The 18,216-nt window shown below is 44.4% G+C and overlaps 2 protein-coding genes across 5 annotated transcripts in view; one reads left to right on the forward strand and one right to left on the reverse strand.

Moving 5' to 3' along the window:
* SKIDA1 (SKI/DACH domain containing 1) overlaps positions 1-639 on the reverse strand; it is a 2,492-nt gene extending 1,853 nt beyond the window's left edge. Inside the window, 1 exon segment of the mRNA XM_041408590.1 lies at positions 2-639. Coding sequence (XP_041264524.1) covers positions 2-639 — 638 coding nt within the window.
* A 16,466-nt stretch (positions 640-17,105) lies between these two features.
* Positions 17,106-18,216, forward strand: part of MLLT10 (MLLT10 histone lysine methyltransferase DOT1L cofactor) — a 123,055-nt gene continuing 121,944 nt past the window's right edge. For 2 of the 4 annotated variants that reach the window (XM_041408413.1, XM_041408414.1), the window contains exon 1: positions 17,365-17,533. In XM_041408413.1, coding sequence (XP_041264347.1) covers positions 17,365-17,533 — 169 coding nt within the window. Of the gene's footprint in view, positions 17,279-17,364; positions 17,534-18,216 lie in introns of those variants that run through there. The other 2 variants (XM_041408415.1, XM_041408416.1) reach the window with 2 other exon arrangements.

Consider the following 18,216-nt stretch of genomic DNA (forward strand, 5'->3'; position numbering starts at 1 on the left):
GGCGAGCGGGCGACGGGAGCGCAGGGGCACGCAGCCGCCCACCGCCGGCGCCGTTTCATAGTTTACGGGGGATTTGCAAGGCGCCCGAGCGATTTCTGGGTAGCTGTGGCCAGTGTATTTACTAAAAATGTGAGGTAGATGAGCGGCCGGTAGCAAGGCTGTGTCCCCCGGGCGCAGAGCTTTCCTCCGGACGGGCAGCAGCGGCCGAGGAGAGTCGCTCAGACCCAGCCAAAGTTTGTTCTCCTTCCAGAAGCTGGAGAAGGGGTCGGGGGAAGCGAGCTCCGGCCGGAGATCGGTGGCAGACAGCGCCCGGCTTAGTTTCCTCCGTTTCGTTTTAAGAACCCGTTCCGTTTTGCAGGATGTGTATAGGGCTTCCACGTCCTCTCTGGAGATCAGGGTGCATTTGGCGGCGTGGAAAGCGATGGAGTTGATGGCTTTGAGTTTCCTCAACTCCTCCAAGTCGCAGTGATGTTTTTTTACTTTTAAATGATCCATTCGCTTGTGCACGGTAGTTCGCGGGATGTTTTTGAGCAGGTCTGTAAAAACCTGGGAGAGTGCAAACATTTGCTTTCCTTTAATGATGAGGTAGCCGAGCCTCACGCCATCCACCTCTTCAAAACCCGACTTCAGGTCTCCCATTTCGTGAATTAAATTATTCCCAGCATTTGCAGAGAGAGAGAGAGATGAAAAAAAAAAAAAAAAAAAAAAAAAAAAAAAAAAAGAAAAAAAAAAGAAAAAGCCACACACACACAATCCTCAGCCAGATGCTGTATTTGTCTCAAGGCATCCTGCTAATAAAATATAACAAAGGCTGTTATTCCTGGTGAATGAAGTGCCAAACTTTAGACAAAATTTTAAAAAATAAATTAAAAAATACCGTGAGACTACAATCAATATATAATCTTAAAAATCAGGTTTGTCAAAGTGTTTCTCTAAGTTGCTGCTGAAGATCAGTACCTGTTCCCTTTCATTCCCTGCTTTTCCATTGGAAACTATGATAATGGAATGTGAAGGGAGGAAGAGAAAAGAAATGCAGCTGCTATTCCCGCCGCTGCTTTAGCTACAAATAAAATGACAGAGTGAAGTGAGCTCGTCCGGAGACACCTTCATCAATTAATTCCCCTAAAGCCAACGCTGATTGGACACTCCTGACAGGTGATGCAATAAAAATTGATATTCCACCCCTTCCCCCAAAAAATCTCCCACTAATTAGCATACCCTTATACTGCCACCTCCCCTCCCAAAGTAAATAATACAGTTAGTATATAAATCTTTCTATTAAACAATCCGAGCTCAAACACACTCAGCCCTCTCAGACTTCCTCGTCGCTAGCTTCGGAGGAAGGATTTGTATGCTTTTTCCCCCTATCGTTCCGTATATTTTCAGCCTGTTTTGGACAAACGTTGCTCTTTTGTGCATGCCGTGAATTTAAAGGACGTAAGTCTGATCGTAGCGATGGAAAATCCTTCGGTAACGTAGCCGCTTTAAACTAGCGTTTTATTCTGCATTGTGTGGAAAATGAAGCTTAGCGAAAACGTGCAAAACAGCTTGGTATTTCCCCTTCTGAGGCTCCAAAGTTAAATGTTCGGTTGTTAACGAGAGGGAGTACTTACATTTTCGAGTTTCTCTTGATTTTCCTCTTCTGCTTAATTAGCTTTTTATAGCCGGGTACTAAGGTTATTTTTGCTGTCTGAATATCACGGGTTCCCGCACCGTGATACTATAACACTTTTAACTGAAATTCTGCCAGTAATATTGCAGGAGGGAGGAGGAGGACGTGAGCTCACGTCAGACCCATAACAAAGCATAGATAAGCCAGAAATGTATACACTTTTCACGATTAACCGTGCTGGATCACGAGCTGGAATGTCCTATAGTCCCAGAGCCCACGTCAGGATTCCTGCGTGCTGATTGCTTCCAGCAGAGAAAGGAGAATGTAAAATATCCAAGGTGTTTCCAGGAGCCTTTACGTAATAACAAAAAAGTGCTGGAACACACAATGTACGATATTGCATCGGGCTAGGATGCTTCGAGCTCGCAGTTTGCATATTCCGCTCGGAGTAGCCCTGCCGAAGATTTTTGATGCTCCATTTATAGCAGCCCCTTAAAATCAATTTGAAGAAGCAGCATGAAGGTTTAACCTCTTCTTAGGAACGTTAAATTATTCGAGTGTCAAGAACGAGGATTTCGCAAATGTTGCGATAGCTGCATGCCTCTCCCTTGTCACGTTAAAGTGATGCTTGCGGTTTGCATGTTAAGGGCTGCGAAAAAAAAAAAAAATCACCAATCTCTGCCGTGCATCCAGTGTTCCGCTGGATACAAACACCAGCACTTTTATGTATCACTGCACATCCAGAATTAGACACATCCGCGAGATTAATGAGACATCTCATACTGCTGTGACTTGGCAAAAAAATCGACGGAGGAAAAAAAAATCTTCAATCGCAAACGTCAATATCCACTCCGCGTGTTGGCAATATGGTGCGTGGAGTTCGTGTTACCCCGTCAGGTACAGCTAAAGAAAGCGCATAATCACTCTGTGAAAACGCCGTTTTGCATGACAAGGCGAAATGCAGGCAAGCCCCCAGTTTCACAGGAATTCGAGAGAGAAGTGGGAATTTGGAGAAGTGCATCCGGGAATGGAGGAAGTCTATTCAAGGGAGCCTCCAACTCGGAGGGCTGAGATTTGAAAAGTCAGCCCTGGACTACTGTTGCTCTCAGCGCAGATGTAATCGCCGCTGTTCAACTTAATCCATGTGTGTGCGAACCGCGATGCCTAGTTCTTCCCTCTGAAACCTAGGGATAGTATTCCCATCCGAGAAAGCAGAGCTACAGCAAATTACATTTTGTCCCTCGAATTAGAAAAGGATCATTGAGTGGATCTCGTGATATTTCAGCCTTTAAACGTAACCGAGAGGCAGCAGTGAACAATGCCTCGGCACAGCTCAGACCATCCGCGGAGTTCTCCTTCCCTCTCCTCGCATCTGGATCTCCCAGCCTTGCCTTTCTCCTGCTCGCTCGTGTGAGAGGCAAAAAAAGCAAAGTTTCGAAAGAAAACAGCTGCTGGCGCTAAAGAGAAATCATCGTGGTCTTTCTAGAGCTAGAGACAATAAGGTCGTTTAAAAATTCCTCCTGATGTACTTATATGCTGCGAACACCCCCACCCCCTCCCTACTGCTCTCCTCCCCCTGCTTTAAGGTTAAGGCTATGGAGTCAACAGTAAAGGAACAGTAAACTCCGAGAAAGCTGCTCAGAAGACGTTACCCAAAAGCTCGATTGGCTGAAAAGTCCTTTATTTGTCAGGTAGTTCAGCTGGGTCGGATTCCCGTGTAAATCCACGCGTGCGTTTGCACACAGGGAGCCACGGGCATCTGGACCCGCACCCACACGCTGCCGGTGACAGCCTGGCAGAGGGATTCGGCAACTGTTTAAAAAACGTCCCTTTTAATTTTTTTTTTAATTTTTTTTTTTTTATTTTATTTTTAAAATTCTGGCGCTACCAAACGTTCAAAACCAGTGACGGCTTTTCGGCAAACCTCGGGTTCCTGAAAGGTGCGGCCATGAGCACCGGGGTCGAGGCAGCGCCAGATGTCGGCAGGGAGAAACCCACCAGAAGTCTTGGGAAATGTCAGGCACCCAACCTACACATCCCCACCGTATACTTACACACACTTTCGGTTGCATATCTTTCTCCGCATCTCACACAAGAGAGCTTTGTTTCTTTACTTCTCCATCATTTGGTTTGGCTCTTTTTGTGTGTGTGTGTGCGCGTGTGTGTGTGCGTGCTTTCCCTTGGCCATCGGCACACGTTGTGTATCCGGGGTCGTCTTGAAGCAGGCTGAGGGAGATCCTGATAAACAGCCGTCAGAGGCCCCTTGCACACGCACACGCACATTAAAGGCAGGGGACTTGAAAATGGATTTGCACGCACACAAGGGATTGCGATCAATAGCCACCAACATTTATGGCTTAGATTGTTAATGTGAAGGCTGGTCAAAAGAATGAAAATGAAAAATTAAAGGTGTCTGGTGTCAATTACATGAAAAGTTATGCCATAATTTACTTACTGGGATGTATGCCTGCGTGTTCGTGTGTCCATGTGCATGTGTGTGCAGACCCAGATGTACATGTAGCTATGTCTCAAAAGCAAGGGAATTTCTTTGTTGATTTTGTGGACTGTGTCACCCTCACTAGTGATCAAAGATGAACATGATTAAAGGCATGGATGTTTGTCTCACATTTCTTAAGATAAGGACGCCCAGAGATGCCCGGTTTTGCCAAATACATACACATGCAACTACAGAGAGTTGTGTGTATGGGCGCATACACACACAGAGGCGATCAATCAAACGTGCTCCTTTTCACGTTGAGTAGCGTGCAATTTGCAATCTACACTCTATAGCCAGTAGTATTTCAGTCTTAAAACTGTCTGGCTGAAGGATAAACCTCATTAGGAAAGAAAGAGCAAAATAATATTCGTAATACTTTGCTGTAGACCTATTCCCATTTGTTGAAAATCATATACTTTTATTTTTGTAAACTTGTGTTAAAATATATATGCTCACAGGGAACTGCTTAGCCATGTCATTCCAGAAAGAAAACGTGTGTAACATTTAAAATACTGCTTTTACGTGATGTTTTGATTTATTTTCATAGTATGATTATGTTTAAATACCAGTGCAATTTAGCCTGACCTCTTCCTTCTGCAAGGTAGTAATGCACACACCATTTACAGTCTTTTAAACGTTTCATTGGGAAATGCAACAGCAATGTCCACCACCGGTTGTACTAATGGGGCGAATTCTGAAAATCTTCAGGAAAACCTAAGGGTCATGTGCGTTTTCACAATAGGATTGCCACATTATTAGAGTATTATTATTATTTATTATTATTTGCTAATGCTGGACTATGTCTTCAGGTATTGACAAGTATTAAATAAACCTTTTGCTTTCATGATGCTGTGCGGAAATACATATTTCACAAGAGATCTTGATCTCTAACACTACACCCTGCTTCTAGTTACTACTGGGCATATTTTGCTTGAGGAGGACACAGATAGAAAGCAGCTAGAGGCTATCACAAAGAGTCCAGTAATGTAAATATAATAGGGTCAAGGAATAGTATAATAGGATCCTTCTGCTATTTTAAAATCAGCGAAATGTGACTGCAGTAACTAAAATTTGCCCTAAATTCTAGTCAGACAACGTATCAGAATGTATAACTAAATCTCCTAAATGTGCAGGACAAAGAAATACCAGCCATCAGTCTGGGGAAAAAAAAATCATAATCTGGCTAACACTCTTATACCTAGAAGTTTTGGGGTTGTTTTTTTTTTTTTTAATTTTTTATATTTTTTCCTTCTTTTTCTCCCCTTTTTTACTCTCTCTTTTTTTTTTTTTTTTTTTTGGTAAACAGAGATGCAATGCAGAGTTCTACTAAGTGCTTTTTAAGTTTGTGGGGTTTTTGTTTTATTTTTTGTTTTATTTATGGGAACTGGAATGTTTCTTGCATACTAGAATTTTGTGCAATTTATAATCACTATGGGCTAAGACTATTTCTTGAATTTAATACCCATGGTAGTTTTAAAATACTTTTTAGCAGGAGTTTCTGGACACATACTACATGCCATGTTGTTTACTGACCCATAATCAAAATGCAGTGACCTTCTACCCTTTTTTTGCCCCTTGACCCATGCTGAATTCAATGCAGCCTTTATAAATTTGCAAATCCTTGGACGTAAAGGGGATTTGGTGAGGCTTTGTTCTGAAAGGATCCTAAAAGTTTGCATTTTTAATTAGACAAAGGTAAAGCAACAAACATTGGGAAACAAGATCCTCTCTTGCACATAGGTGATCACTCTTAATTTCTATGGTGGGAAACTACATCTTAAAAATCGTACCCTGCAAACTGAAAAGCAGTTGCAAACGAAGGAGATCAGGAGGTTATGAATTGCACCAAATTAGCAATGTGGTACAAATCACTTTCATGACGTAAGGGATAGCCAGGCCACAATCTTCCGGCGCTCCTCATCTCCAAGGACCGTGTGGATCCTGGTGACCCGGGGAGAGGGGCGAGCCAGCGATTTGATCTGGAGCTACAGGCGCATTCCCTTATCTCCTTTGCTATCAGTCAGTTTAAAGGACACCGTAATTATGATGGTGATAAAACAATGCCCGCTTATGTGTGCTGAATAAATAAAGAATGTTTACAGCCCCAGAATGTTTCAATTCCAATTAAACGCTATCAAAGAAAAGCCCCTTTTGCTCTCTCCCCCCTCCCTCCCTCTCCCCCACGACTCCCTATTTACCTTGCTGGTTGTAATACGGCCCTATGAAATAAACCGGCCTTCCAGTTTGCCATTAAGGCCACATCGGCAGGAGGGGGAGGAGGAGGAGAGGGGCTGTGAGACAACATGCACTCCCGGTCCCACAATTACTTTGGGTCGCCTGCATCCTCTCTATATTCTTAAAATTTATTTTGCTATTATTTGTTTATTTTTCAATTGGCAAAGGCGTGATGATGCGGGGGAAAAGGCACTTAAAAGATCCTGCTCCAACCACTGGCCGAGGGAGTTGGGCTAAATTAATCCAGCGCCCTTGGGCACTGGAGGAGGGGGCTGTCCCCCTCACCCCCGGCTGCCACCCCACCGGGCCCTCGGGGAGCGGGGTCTCCCCACCGCTCCTCTTCCCTCTGCAGCAGGGAGCCTTGGAAACGGGAGCCTGGAAATGCTTCCCACTCACTAAGACACAAGGATCATTTCAAATATTCATTGTATCAGCAAATCTCGTCGTAATCAGATTAAAGCAAGGTTTGGGGAGGAACTGCCTGTGTTTCTGGGTGCAAAATGCCGACTGGACTACTAAGAGAGCAGAAAATGGGTTCCTCTCCCCCCTGCCTTGGTTGCATGGGGAGAAAAAAGAAAAACAGTAATTTTTGCGAAAAAGGGACACTTAAAAAAATTGCAATTTTCCCCATTCCACCCCGGGTAGCATATTCCTCTCAGAGGTTGTTTTCCTTTTAACTTTATGTTTAGCATTTCGATATGATGCTCTTATTTACTTGTTTTGAACTACAGAGACTATTCCCGCTGTGGAATACACTGAGGTAGATTTTCTTCATTCCAATTTGCTTTTAGCTTATCTCAGCCGAGGCAACAGCTTTTCTACATTCAAGCTTTAAAATTTATATTTCATTGAGTTGTCTGGGGTGAGGTGTTTATATCCATTTTGTGGGAGTGAAGAACTGAGTGTATTTTCAGGTCTGCTCGATAGATGCAGGCCCTTTTCCTTTTGAAAGTTTAGACTTCCAATACCCTCAATTCTACTGGCAGAATTAGGATGGACTTGGAGGGTCCTAAACGTGACCATTCACTAAGGCGGGGGGCTTGCAACAACGTGCTCGGCAACTTAATCTTACACTAAAAAGAGCAGAGTGTAAAAGAATGGAATACAAACTCTCCCGACATTTGTAGTCGCTTCCAAAGTGGATCGTGCATTTTAAAGCTGATGGGAACGTGTGTGTTTTGGAGCAAAAAGGAGAGAAGGTAAGTGTTTATCCCTTGTATCCGCCAGTTCGGGTAGAAACAATGAAAGAACAAAGGGAACCACTTCTCCGTGTGAACATTTCCCATTTTCCTCCTCCGTTTGAGCCTCACTGTGAGGGGCTGGCGAGGGGACTCGCTCCAGCTTTACCTTTGGCGGCGGGTCGGGGGTGCGGGGCACGGGGAGAAAGTTGCGGGGCGGTTCAAGACACCCCCCGTTCGTCGCCGGAGCCCGCCGCGAGCAGGAGCTGCAGATTTCATGGCTCTGGACTCACCGGACAGTCCCCGCGAGCCGCGGCCGGCGGGAGAGGGATCGGGGCCGGGACCTTTGTGTGCGGGGTCTGCCCGGCCCCGCGCTGCCGGCGACGACGGAGCTCCCCGGTGACTGCCGAGGCGGCGGGAGAGGAAGCGGAGGTTAGGAGCCGGGGTAGGAGGGGGTGTGGAGAGAGAAAACCCCCCTGGAATTATTTGCAAATCCCATAAATCGCGTGGAAGAGCGGTGGGGGAGGGGCAGGGGGCGAACAAATACCGCGCGCGCGGGGCCTCGCGCGGACCGTTACAAGGGGCGGCGGCGAGGGCCCGGGACACACAGACACGCACGGACAGACGCACGGACACACGCGGGCAGACACACTCGGCGTTTACAGCCGCAGAGAGCGGCAATACGGCGACTCGCCGAGCGGGACCAGCCCGGCCCGCCCGCCATTGGCGCGGGGGCTCTCGGCCGCTGACCTTTCACCCCCCCCCCACCCCCGCCCGCCGCTTCCTTTGCTGCCCCGACCACCTTCCTACCCACAATCCCCCGCGCCGGCCGCGCTCGTGCCGCGCTCGAACCTCCCGCCGCTGCTCCCCCTCCCCCCGCTCCGTTCCCCCCGGCATTCCGGGAAAACCCGGGAGCGGCGGCGCCTCCCTCGGGAAGCGCCGGGGCGGGATCGGGGTGTCCCTGTGGCGGCGGCGGTAACGGCCGGGTGGGGGCGGGGCAGAGGCGGGCTCGGCCGCGTTTGAACGGGAGCGCCGGTGGAGCCCCGCGCACCGCAGCGCGGTGCCGGGGCAGGGACCGGCCGGGAATCCTGTCACCTGCGAGGCGGGATCGCTGAGCACGGGATGTGCGGGGAGCTCCCTTGGCCGAGGGCTCCACAGGGCAGAAAGGGGGTCTGAGGTGCCTTCCTGCCCGCGTGCTGGGGGAGCCGGGGCGCTGGGAAGAGGATTTGCCTGTTGAATTTCATCGCTGGTAGACGTTAATCTCGTGTTTTAAAGTACCTTGTCAGTGGCTTTAAGGAAATCAAACGTGACATTAATCAAATCACACAAATGTAAACATTTATAAGTTAAATCCTAATATTATGCAATTATTTAAATCGAGCCGTGGTTTTTCCTCAGTGTCATGTTGTAGCTCCCACTCTCTTCCTCACAAGCTTTGAGTTTTCTGCTGGATCGCGGCGTCTTGGTGTCCGCTCCATGGAGTTCTGGGCATAGGGACGGGAATGCACTGGGCTGCAGGTGGCTAAGGACTGTAGCTTAAATTTCGCCCCGTCACCTAACTAGGCCCATCAAGGTTAAAAAGAAGGACGCTTTTGTGAATTTGAGGACAAAATCCTCAATACCTTGCATTGGTACAGTTTTGAGGGTTTTTTCCTGCCCTGTGGGTATGTGAAGCAGGTGATCCCGTGCACAAGCTCGACAAGGATGCCTGAGTGGCTGAGATGGGGCAGAGGCTCCTTTGCCTCCTCAGTGGGATTTTTAGGCGAGGCGAGGTGACATGTGAAAGACCCATTACATTGCGATGAGGGAACAAGGGAGGGTGGGCTGGCGGGCTTCGACGGCAGGCACAGCACGAAGGCAAGTTTGGGGAAAGGCGAAGATGGCAGGCAGGATACGCTGGGAAGCGGCCGGCGCCGCGGGCAGTTGGCCTCTCCCGGTCTTCGCCCTTCGTCCCGGCCCTTCCCGTTCGCCTCTCCCGGCGGGGAAGAGGGGATTTGGGGGTCAGGGAGGAGAACAATGCTGAGCCGCCCTTTGTGCGCAGCACCGTCCCCTGAAGGGAGGGAGCGCGCAGTGCAGCGGGGCCGCGGCGCCTCTGTAGTGCTGCCGCTCTCCTGCGGGCAGTGCTCGCGGCATGCGGGGCAGGAGCCCGGGGCAGCGGGATCACGGCTCCCATAGGCCGCCCGCCCGACCCCGGGATAGGCTCGGGAGCGGGGCTGGCGCCGCGCCAGCCGGGCAGCCCCGCTCGCCGTGCGGGGGCGGGAGAGCTCGGGGGCGAGCGAGTGGAGTAAACTCGTGGGTGCCCTCGGCAGCGCGGCGCGGGCACGGGGGATTCCAAGGGTGAGCGGGGGTCTCCCGTCAGCGGGGCGGGCTCCGGGCAGCCGCCCTAGGGAACGGAGCGGCGCGCGAGCCCGCAGGAAGCGGCGGCGGGGCCGGAGGAAGCGCGGCCGGGGCTCCCCCTGCTCCCGGCGCTCCCCATTGTTCCCCGGCCGCCTCTTTTCGCGCCGCTTTCCGCCGCGGGGAGGAGGGAGAGCCCCGGGCCCCGCACGCTGTGTGCTCGCAGGCAGCGGCGTGGGGGGACCCGCCGGGAAATCGGGTTCATGAGTAGAGAGGAGCCTTTAGAAGTGCCATCCACTGAGGGAGCTCCGTGAGGCTGTAGCTCACGTGTTACTTGAAAGGTAAAAACCCCCCAACTACCGCAGCGGAATTGTACATAAAGTAACATCTGTTTCTGGGTGGATTTTAGAGCAGGACTTGTTAAAGAAATTGGGAAAAACTGCTCCGACCCTCTGGATTTGGATTAATAAATGTAGCCAAAGAGAAATTTGGAAGGAACTATTCTTAAGTCTGTTTGTAAAAACGAAGATTAATCTTATCCTGTTTTTCATATAAGCACCATGATGGATTTCCCCCCACCCCCAAGTGATTGTTTTATGTTGGTTTGAGATTTTAAAATATTTGGTTTATAGGAAAAGTGTTTGTTGCATTTTTTTCCCTGAAAATAATTAGAAATTAAATTTTTTTCAGTACACCATTTCAGACTGAACTTTCTAATGTGTTTCCATAGAGGAAGAATTAACTAACTTGATGTTCAAGAAAATTTCCAACAAGTGCCCTTAATCATCCAAGAAAAAAAAAATAACCAAAACGTATTTGCACATTATTTCTGGAAGATAAAGTTAAAACGTGTAGGGATTCATATTTGTGATGACGAAAGAGTTTCTAGAGAATTGGTTATTTTAAGAAAATCCTTCGTAGGAGAATTGTGATTGTTTTTAGCAAGTTATCGCCGAATGCTTGTGAATTTATTTTAAAATATTAGAAGTGGTGCCTAGACTGTAAAAAAAATATATATATGCCAAAAAATTAACATCATAAATGGCGATCAGTAAAAAAAAAAAAAAGAAATTAAAGGTTGATGTTTATGTATATCATCTAGCTGAAAATAATTCTGAAGTGACTTTTCTTCCCCCATGCACACTTGTGAAGTTGCATGCTTGCAGTCATTGTTTAAGATAATACCGTTTGGGACTTTTCTTTCACTCTTGGAAAACTTGCAGGCTTTTGTTGGACTCCTCCAAATAAAACCTCAGTTCAGTTTAGATGGTTAAAAGCATGCATATTATTCAAAGGATGAAGATGCAATAATATACAGAAAACACCACCCTGGTAATATTTAAAGGCATTAGCTGTAAGATCGAGGAAAGAAAGATTTTTGTTTTGTTTTACTTGTCCTGCTGGAGTATTCCGGAGATGTATTTGCTCTTGATTGCTGCTTGGGAATTTTCAGAGGGTTACTGCAAATTTAGAAGGCGTCATTCAAAAGGACATTTAATACTCTTATATTTGCTAAAACAATATATCTCTATTTGAAAACTATCTCATTGAAATGGAAGATTTAAAAAAAATAGGAAGAGATCTTTTGTTGCCATTCTTCATTAGTCTTTATTTTGTATTTGTGTGGAATGTGTTGGCATATTTTACATATTAATTTTTTTTTGTACAGAGGAGCATTGTTGTTACTTTTAATTGGGAAGTACCATGTTATAGAAATTACCCACATTCCCGACTCTGAAGTACCGTAGTAGGATTGACAAAAAATGATCCGAGGCTTGTGCGCTTAATTCAGCGCATTCAGGAATGTTAAGCTTCCCATATACACCCTATGTGGTCAAGTTAGACTTTCGCTCTTAAACAGCTTTTAATGGTCAAAGTTGTACCTGGAGGAAATGTATCCATGTATATCTATATGGAATTGCAATGAGATGGTAACAAGCAGTGGGAATGCAGCTCACTGATCGAAAGACCTTTTCTTTTTTTTTATTGCATTTGGCAACCTCTTTCTTTCAGAGACACAATACAATTAATTAACATATTCTGGGGCGTGTTTTTGAGATTGGGAAGTGGTGGCCCCTTGTTGAGAAGAAAACACTTTAAATAAAAAAGTAACATTGTCTTGTCCAAATGGTAGTGGGAAAAGCAGAGTAGTATTGCTTATCCAGCCCACGGATGCGGTTGATTTACTCCAATTTGCTTTAGCATATAACAAACCAGCTTTTCCTTTCCCACGCTTATATTAGATATATGTGTTTTGTTTATACAAACCCATCTAAAATAGCTCTGCATTTAAGAGATTTGATGGGAAATTCAGCATGTTGTTTCTCATATGTAATATATAGTATAGATACCGTTCCTGAATTGAAATGAAATAAATGTGACCTGTGACACAACACAGTATCACAATGCCGATCGTAACACAACAAACGTGAAAAGAAGGCTATTAATTTATATGGAATGTTAATTTAGCAAATCCTACACAGAAATGTGCCAATAGAAGTAATCCGAGGCTTGGTCTTGGAGTGATGCTATGTACATGTATTTAATATAAATCCAATGAATTAATACATACCTCATAAAAATCCAAACTTTGAAACGAAGAATTTTTCTTTGAAGAAAAACCCTGTGTTACATTTAAATTGGATATAGTCTACATTCCAGAGTTTACTAACCCAGCTTCTCAGGGCTTAATACGGTATTAATATTCAATATGGTTTGCTAGAAGTTTATTTCAGGTTCTTTTGTGTCATACTGTAATTATCATTACTTTGACTTAACTCATATAAAAATGTGGTTAGCATTTAAATGCTTTTTTAATGTAGAGAATTGTAAATTAACTGTCACATTTAACTTCTTTAACTTCTATCACTTAGGGAATGTTAAATCTTTAAAAGGAAATAATCACTGCACTGAAAAACACCCTGTGCTAGGTTTCCTTTATTTAGAATTTTGGTTTGAGATTGTTCATTCAAAGAAAATCCCTTGTTTCATGTTTACTGTAAACCTCAGTCTGAAATTAACATTTAAATGCCAACACTAGTAACAGAAGCAGTACTTGAAAACCACCAATTTTATCCATTGCTGCTAGCTAAGTGGAATTCACCAAACTCTCGAAAGGTGATAATACAATTAAAAGCAAGAAATGAATGCAATAGTTGGTGGAATCATTTTCCCTTTTTTTTGCAGTCTAAAGAATTACAAAATTTTTAAATATGTTCACATAAAAGAAAATAGCACAACATATGAAGAGGCATAGTGTCCAGGAGATGTGCTGATGTGACCTCCAGTGCTGCTACCTGTGCCTGCCTGGCATGTAAATATACAGAGCAATGCAAATTCCTCTTCACCAAGTGACTACATGTTAAATGTTGAGACGTCTAAATTATTGAGTACATTGCATTTGGATAGGTGTTAAATACAGATTTTAGAAGTATATTAAAGAAGAGGAAGAGGAAAAAGAAAACTTTTCTCTTTCTCAATACAATTTAAGAGTAAGCATGTCAAGATGCATTTACTTTATTAATGTGGGTTCTGTTGACATGCTATATTCTTCATAACTGAACAAAGATAGAAAGAATTTGTTGGATCTAAGGCAGACTGCCATTTAAAATGCACTGCGTGCAAGGGTCAACATGGAAGAGTTGCATTTTATTTTGTGTAAAGTGACCATTTCACTGCTGCCTTCCCAGAAATGAAGCCAGTACCCACGATTAGAAGGTATTTCAGTGAATGCTGTTAATGATTTAAAACCACATAAACAAAAGGCAGACAAGCACCAATGTATTTTAAATGGATAATCAAGAGATAGATCATTCTACCTATTGAACATCATTAAGCTACTGCGATTTTTCTGTTTTCAGTTGCATCTGATTAGCTGCAGTATGTATCTATTTGCACAAAGGTAAAGATCACAGCTTTCTCAACAAAGACCCAATCTGAAAATTGAGTAAAAATTACTGTGAGAAGTTTGCTTTCTGGAAGGAAGTCAGTTTTCCTGCTCTACAGCTTCAAGTCCCAATATAAATTTATGCTCTCTAATATAGTATGCCTTTTATATCAAGTCTATGCTTTTTCTGTTATTTTTTGAAGATTCTTCTGATGATTATATTCAACTGGTAATGTGGCTTTGTAAATTAAAGACTTTTTCATGTTCAATGCTTTGTTTTATTCACTAAAATCACAATATGATTTTGCACATTTTAAGGAAAAAAGGTGACATTTCAACCAAACATTCAAAAATCTTAGTTTTACTGTTGCAACTGATTATTTTATAGTAAAAATTTGTGAGTACATCTTTATTTTTGTTTATGAAACTGAAGTGCTATTCACTCATATATGCAAATGTTTTCTTGAATGCCTTAAACTTTTTAAAGCAATTTGCAGTTGGAGAGTGTAATTTTCTTTTACTTACACATTCATTATGTTTGTGAAAGTAAGAAAAATTGAAACACAAAATCTTCTTAAAAGTTTCTTATATTCTAACTTGTTTAGCTTCTTGATTTTGTAGGTTCCTTTAAGTGAATTGGATTTTCTCCTTGCATTTAGATTAACAATAAAATTATTCATTCTTACTCACTGAATTATATTTTTCTCTAATTATTTTAATCTCTTATGTATCACTATAAGAAGGACAGGCTTCCTTTTTTAGAAAAAGAAAACTGGCCTTCTGTGTCATGTCAGTGCTTATTAAATACTACAATCATAAGAACGTATATGCTACAAGATTTTATGTTCTGATTCCGTAGCTGTTATAGGCTTAGTGTTTGCAGTATTTATTTAGTGGTAATGCATTTCTTTTCCTATTTTGCATTTCAAAGGTCTTCTCTAAATGATTGTTTTGCAGAACTATCAAGAGGTTATCTAAATTTTTCAATCAAATATTACACAATACCATAAAGTAGTAGTCATGGAGTTTCTTCCAGTCCATGTACACTCTTTATATAGAAAGAATTAAATAGAAATCTATAAGAAGACAACAAATGTTTCATTAAATATTTGAATGTATTAGGCTCGACTGAATTTTAACCAAAGCAAAATTTCGGGATCTTCAGTGCTGGGCTGGTGTGTTATATGGTATGAGATTAGAATATTTTTACTTGAAAACTATACAGTAGGTTTTTCACAAATATACTGTTGTTGCTATGGTGCAGCTTTAATCAAGTTGTTGCAAAGTAATTAGTTTTTTCTTTGGTGATGCTTCTTTATAAAACTAAAGATTGAGCTTTAAAATAGTTAACATAAAGAAAGATGCTTGGGAATTGATTGTACTAGTTGCTTTTCAAGAAATTGCAGGAAGACCTCAAAAAAAAAACGGTGAGAAAAATTTACAATTGTTTGTCACAATACACATTTTACTAAATGCATAAATTCATCCAACAAAATACATTTAATATATTCTCATTTTAAAATTATATTTATTTTAATTTATCTGTCAGGAAAATAAAGGATAGATTTGCTGCTGTACTGTGACTTTTTTTTTTTTGGTTAGGATTAGCAGAATCATTGAGAATACTTTTCAAATTAGATGTAATTTTCTTGACAAGAATGAAGAAGGGCTGCGACACTGTATCTATCAGCTTCAAATAATTTGCGTTTTTTTAAAACACCTGGATATATTAATTGCTTTATTTTCTTAAAAAGTAATTGCTAGCACCTGCAATTTTCAGGATATTTTTATGAGCTTTTGAAGTAATAAAAAGAGTGTTTTAAGTATGTTTAATAACAAATAGTTTTATGTTCAAATTTGTATTCTTCAGTGTTGATAGGACATTTGGTGCAGGGTGGTTTGTTTTTTTTTTTTGAGAGCAGTCTTTGATTTTACACAACTGAAACATACTACATTCCAGTCTCTTCCCCCTCCATTTTTTCACGTATCTTAAAAATTTCTAAACTCTTACAGCTATTTGGAGCATATATTTACAAGAAATACTTAGAATGCGCCCGAAATGGCTGCAATAATCTCATGTTTGGTTGGGCCTTGCATGTAGGAAACTACCTCCATGATTCTTTTTTGCCTGCCTGCCATTCTTCCTCTATCAAAATAATTTCACTTAAAACTTGAAGGAGAGAAAAGAGCTTGACCTAAGATATCCTGAATACAAACTGCAGACTCGGATGTCTGCAGGGGGTAGAGCTGTGCACATCCCACCTCTCCCTTCCACACAGCAGTTTGTTAACTAATAAAACATCTGCACTTGTGTACAGGACTATGACAATGTATAAAATATAATCTGCATATGTGTGGGTCCAGGTAGTGCTGCGTCCAGGAATGTACATAATTCAGTAGTGATTTGTACAGATGCCAGCTAAGCTGCCCTTGCAAAATCATTGTTGAAAATACAGCCCACACACAAATTCTGCTTCTCTGCCTTTTAGCATGATAATGAAGGTGAATCAATGATATCTTCCTTTCCCAACACAAAATAAAACAAACAAACAAACAAATAAAGAAATGCTAGGCCGGGGGCAAGTGATGGACCAGGATTTTGCAAGGCTGCATTTAATTTCTTTATGCTGCTAACAATCACCACAATTAGTTCCTTCTGCTACAGGCATACCTGCTTACAATGGAGAATTGAATAGCCTGAGATTTTCCTCTCTGCTGACCATCTCAGCTCGCTCCCCTCAGGTTTTTTCCTTTTGCACCCCCCCACCCCAATTTAGAGAGACAACAGAATCACGCAGAGCTGTTTTATTAAAAAAAAAAAAAAACAACTCCAATCACCCAAATTGTAGAAAGACACGTCCGCCTCTGAGTAAAAGTAGAGAGCAGCTGTGTTGAAGAACATGTTTGTTTTTGTGTGTCTGCAGCCTCCCTGGTTTCTCTGTTTGTCAGATCTCCCGTTCAGCATCACTTTCGCCGCCGTGGCAGGAATAGCCCGGCAGCGCTGCATCCGCGCCATGAGTTTCGAGGGAAGAGGAAAGAGCGGGATTAATAATGCATTAGCTTTGCAGCCCCATCGCAGGGAAAATAAACAAAATAGTAAAAGTTGCGGTGAGGGCAGGCAAGTGGCGTAATAGCGAGAACGCATTAGTCCTGCAGGCACACCGAGGGGATATAAACAGGATAATAAAAGTTGGGAGCGGGAATGCATTAGTCCTGCAGTCACATCAGGGGGAAAATAAACAAGATAGTAAAAATGATGTCGGGGGGGTGCGGAGGGGCGGGCGTGGGGCGCGTCCTGCGGCCTTGCCGAAGGGGCCCGCGCAGCGGCGGCGCGGGGCGCATGTCCGCCGCTCCCCGCCGGCGCCGCCGCCGTGCCCGCCCGCGGAGCCGCGTCCGCCTCAGGAGCCGCCGCGGCCCGACCGACACAGCCTGGCCGGTTGGTCGGGCGGGGGCGAGACGAGGCGCTCAGCCGGCGGTCATGGGTCCCGAAGCGCTGCCGCGGCGGCGGTGGCGGCGGCTGCGGCTGAGTGACTGAGGGGAGACCCCGCCGGGGGAGGGGGCAGGCGGAGGGCGAGGCGCGTGTGGCGTGCGCGGTGTTGACGACGGTGTTTTTAACCCTTAGATGGTCTCCAGCGAGCCGCTGCTGCTGCCGGTGTCACTGGAGGGTGAGTTCTCCAGTAGCATGAAGGAGATGATCGGCGGCTGCTGCGTGTGCTCCGACGAGCGGGGCTGGGCCGAGAACCCGCTCGTCTACTGCGACGGGCACGGCTGCAATGTCGCAGTGCATCAAGGTGAGCGGGCAGGCGAGGGCAGCGCACCCGCTCCGGCCTTCAGCCTCGCCACTTCCTTCGTGGTGCTCCCCGTCTTCTTCCCTTGGGCCTGCTTCCTTCTCCTCCCCACCCCTCGGCCGTTTTTCCCCCCTTTTTTCCCTCCCCCTCCCAGCTCCTTCTTTTTACCCATGAAGCCTGTTTCCCTGTTTCTAAGGCCACGTGCTTTCTGGTTTGACTTGCTCTGTCATCTTCTCTCCTTCCCGTCTGTCTGTCTTTTCCCTCACGTGAGACTTAGTGTATATTATGTTCTCCTGTATTATGCCTGTGAGAAAGGAAGAACTCTCCTTTCCAATTTTTTACCCTTTCCTCTTCTCCTGCATGTTTTTTTGTGTCTGTGCTTCCCAGTCCGCCTCTGCACCCTGTTAACAACCTCAGCTGCGACGTTTCAAAGACTCTCTGAAATTGTTTTCGGTCTTTGCAGAACTTGTTACTGTACTCTATTCTGGTATTATTGCTGTATCTCTTTTTTCCCCTCTATGATTCCTGTTGTCCCTGCTTTTCCAAAGTTTGAGAAATTTATTTGAGCAGCCGGGAGACAAGAAGGATTTAGGACTGGAAGAGAGGGGTGCGTAGGAAAGACTTAGCTGTCATGTGATTTCTATCGCTGCCTGCCTTTCCTTGAATGTCATTTGGCTGATGTTTCC

This window comes from Onychostruthus taczanowskii, unplaced genomic scaffold (genome assembly GCF_017590055.1).
Source record: "Onychostruthus taczanowskii isolate IOZ18803 unplaced genomic scaffold, ASM1759005v1 scaffold3, whole genome shotgun sequence".
In the NCBI taxonomy this organism is placed as follows: Eukaryota; Metazoa; Chordata; class Aves; order Passeriformes; family Passeridae; genus Onychostruthus; species Onychostruthus taczanowskii.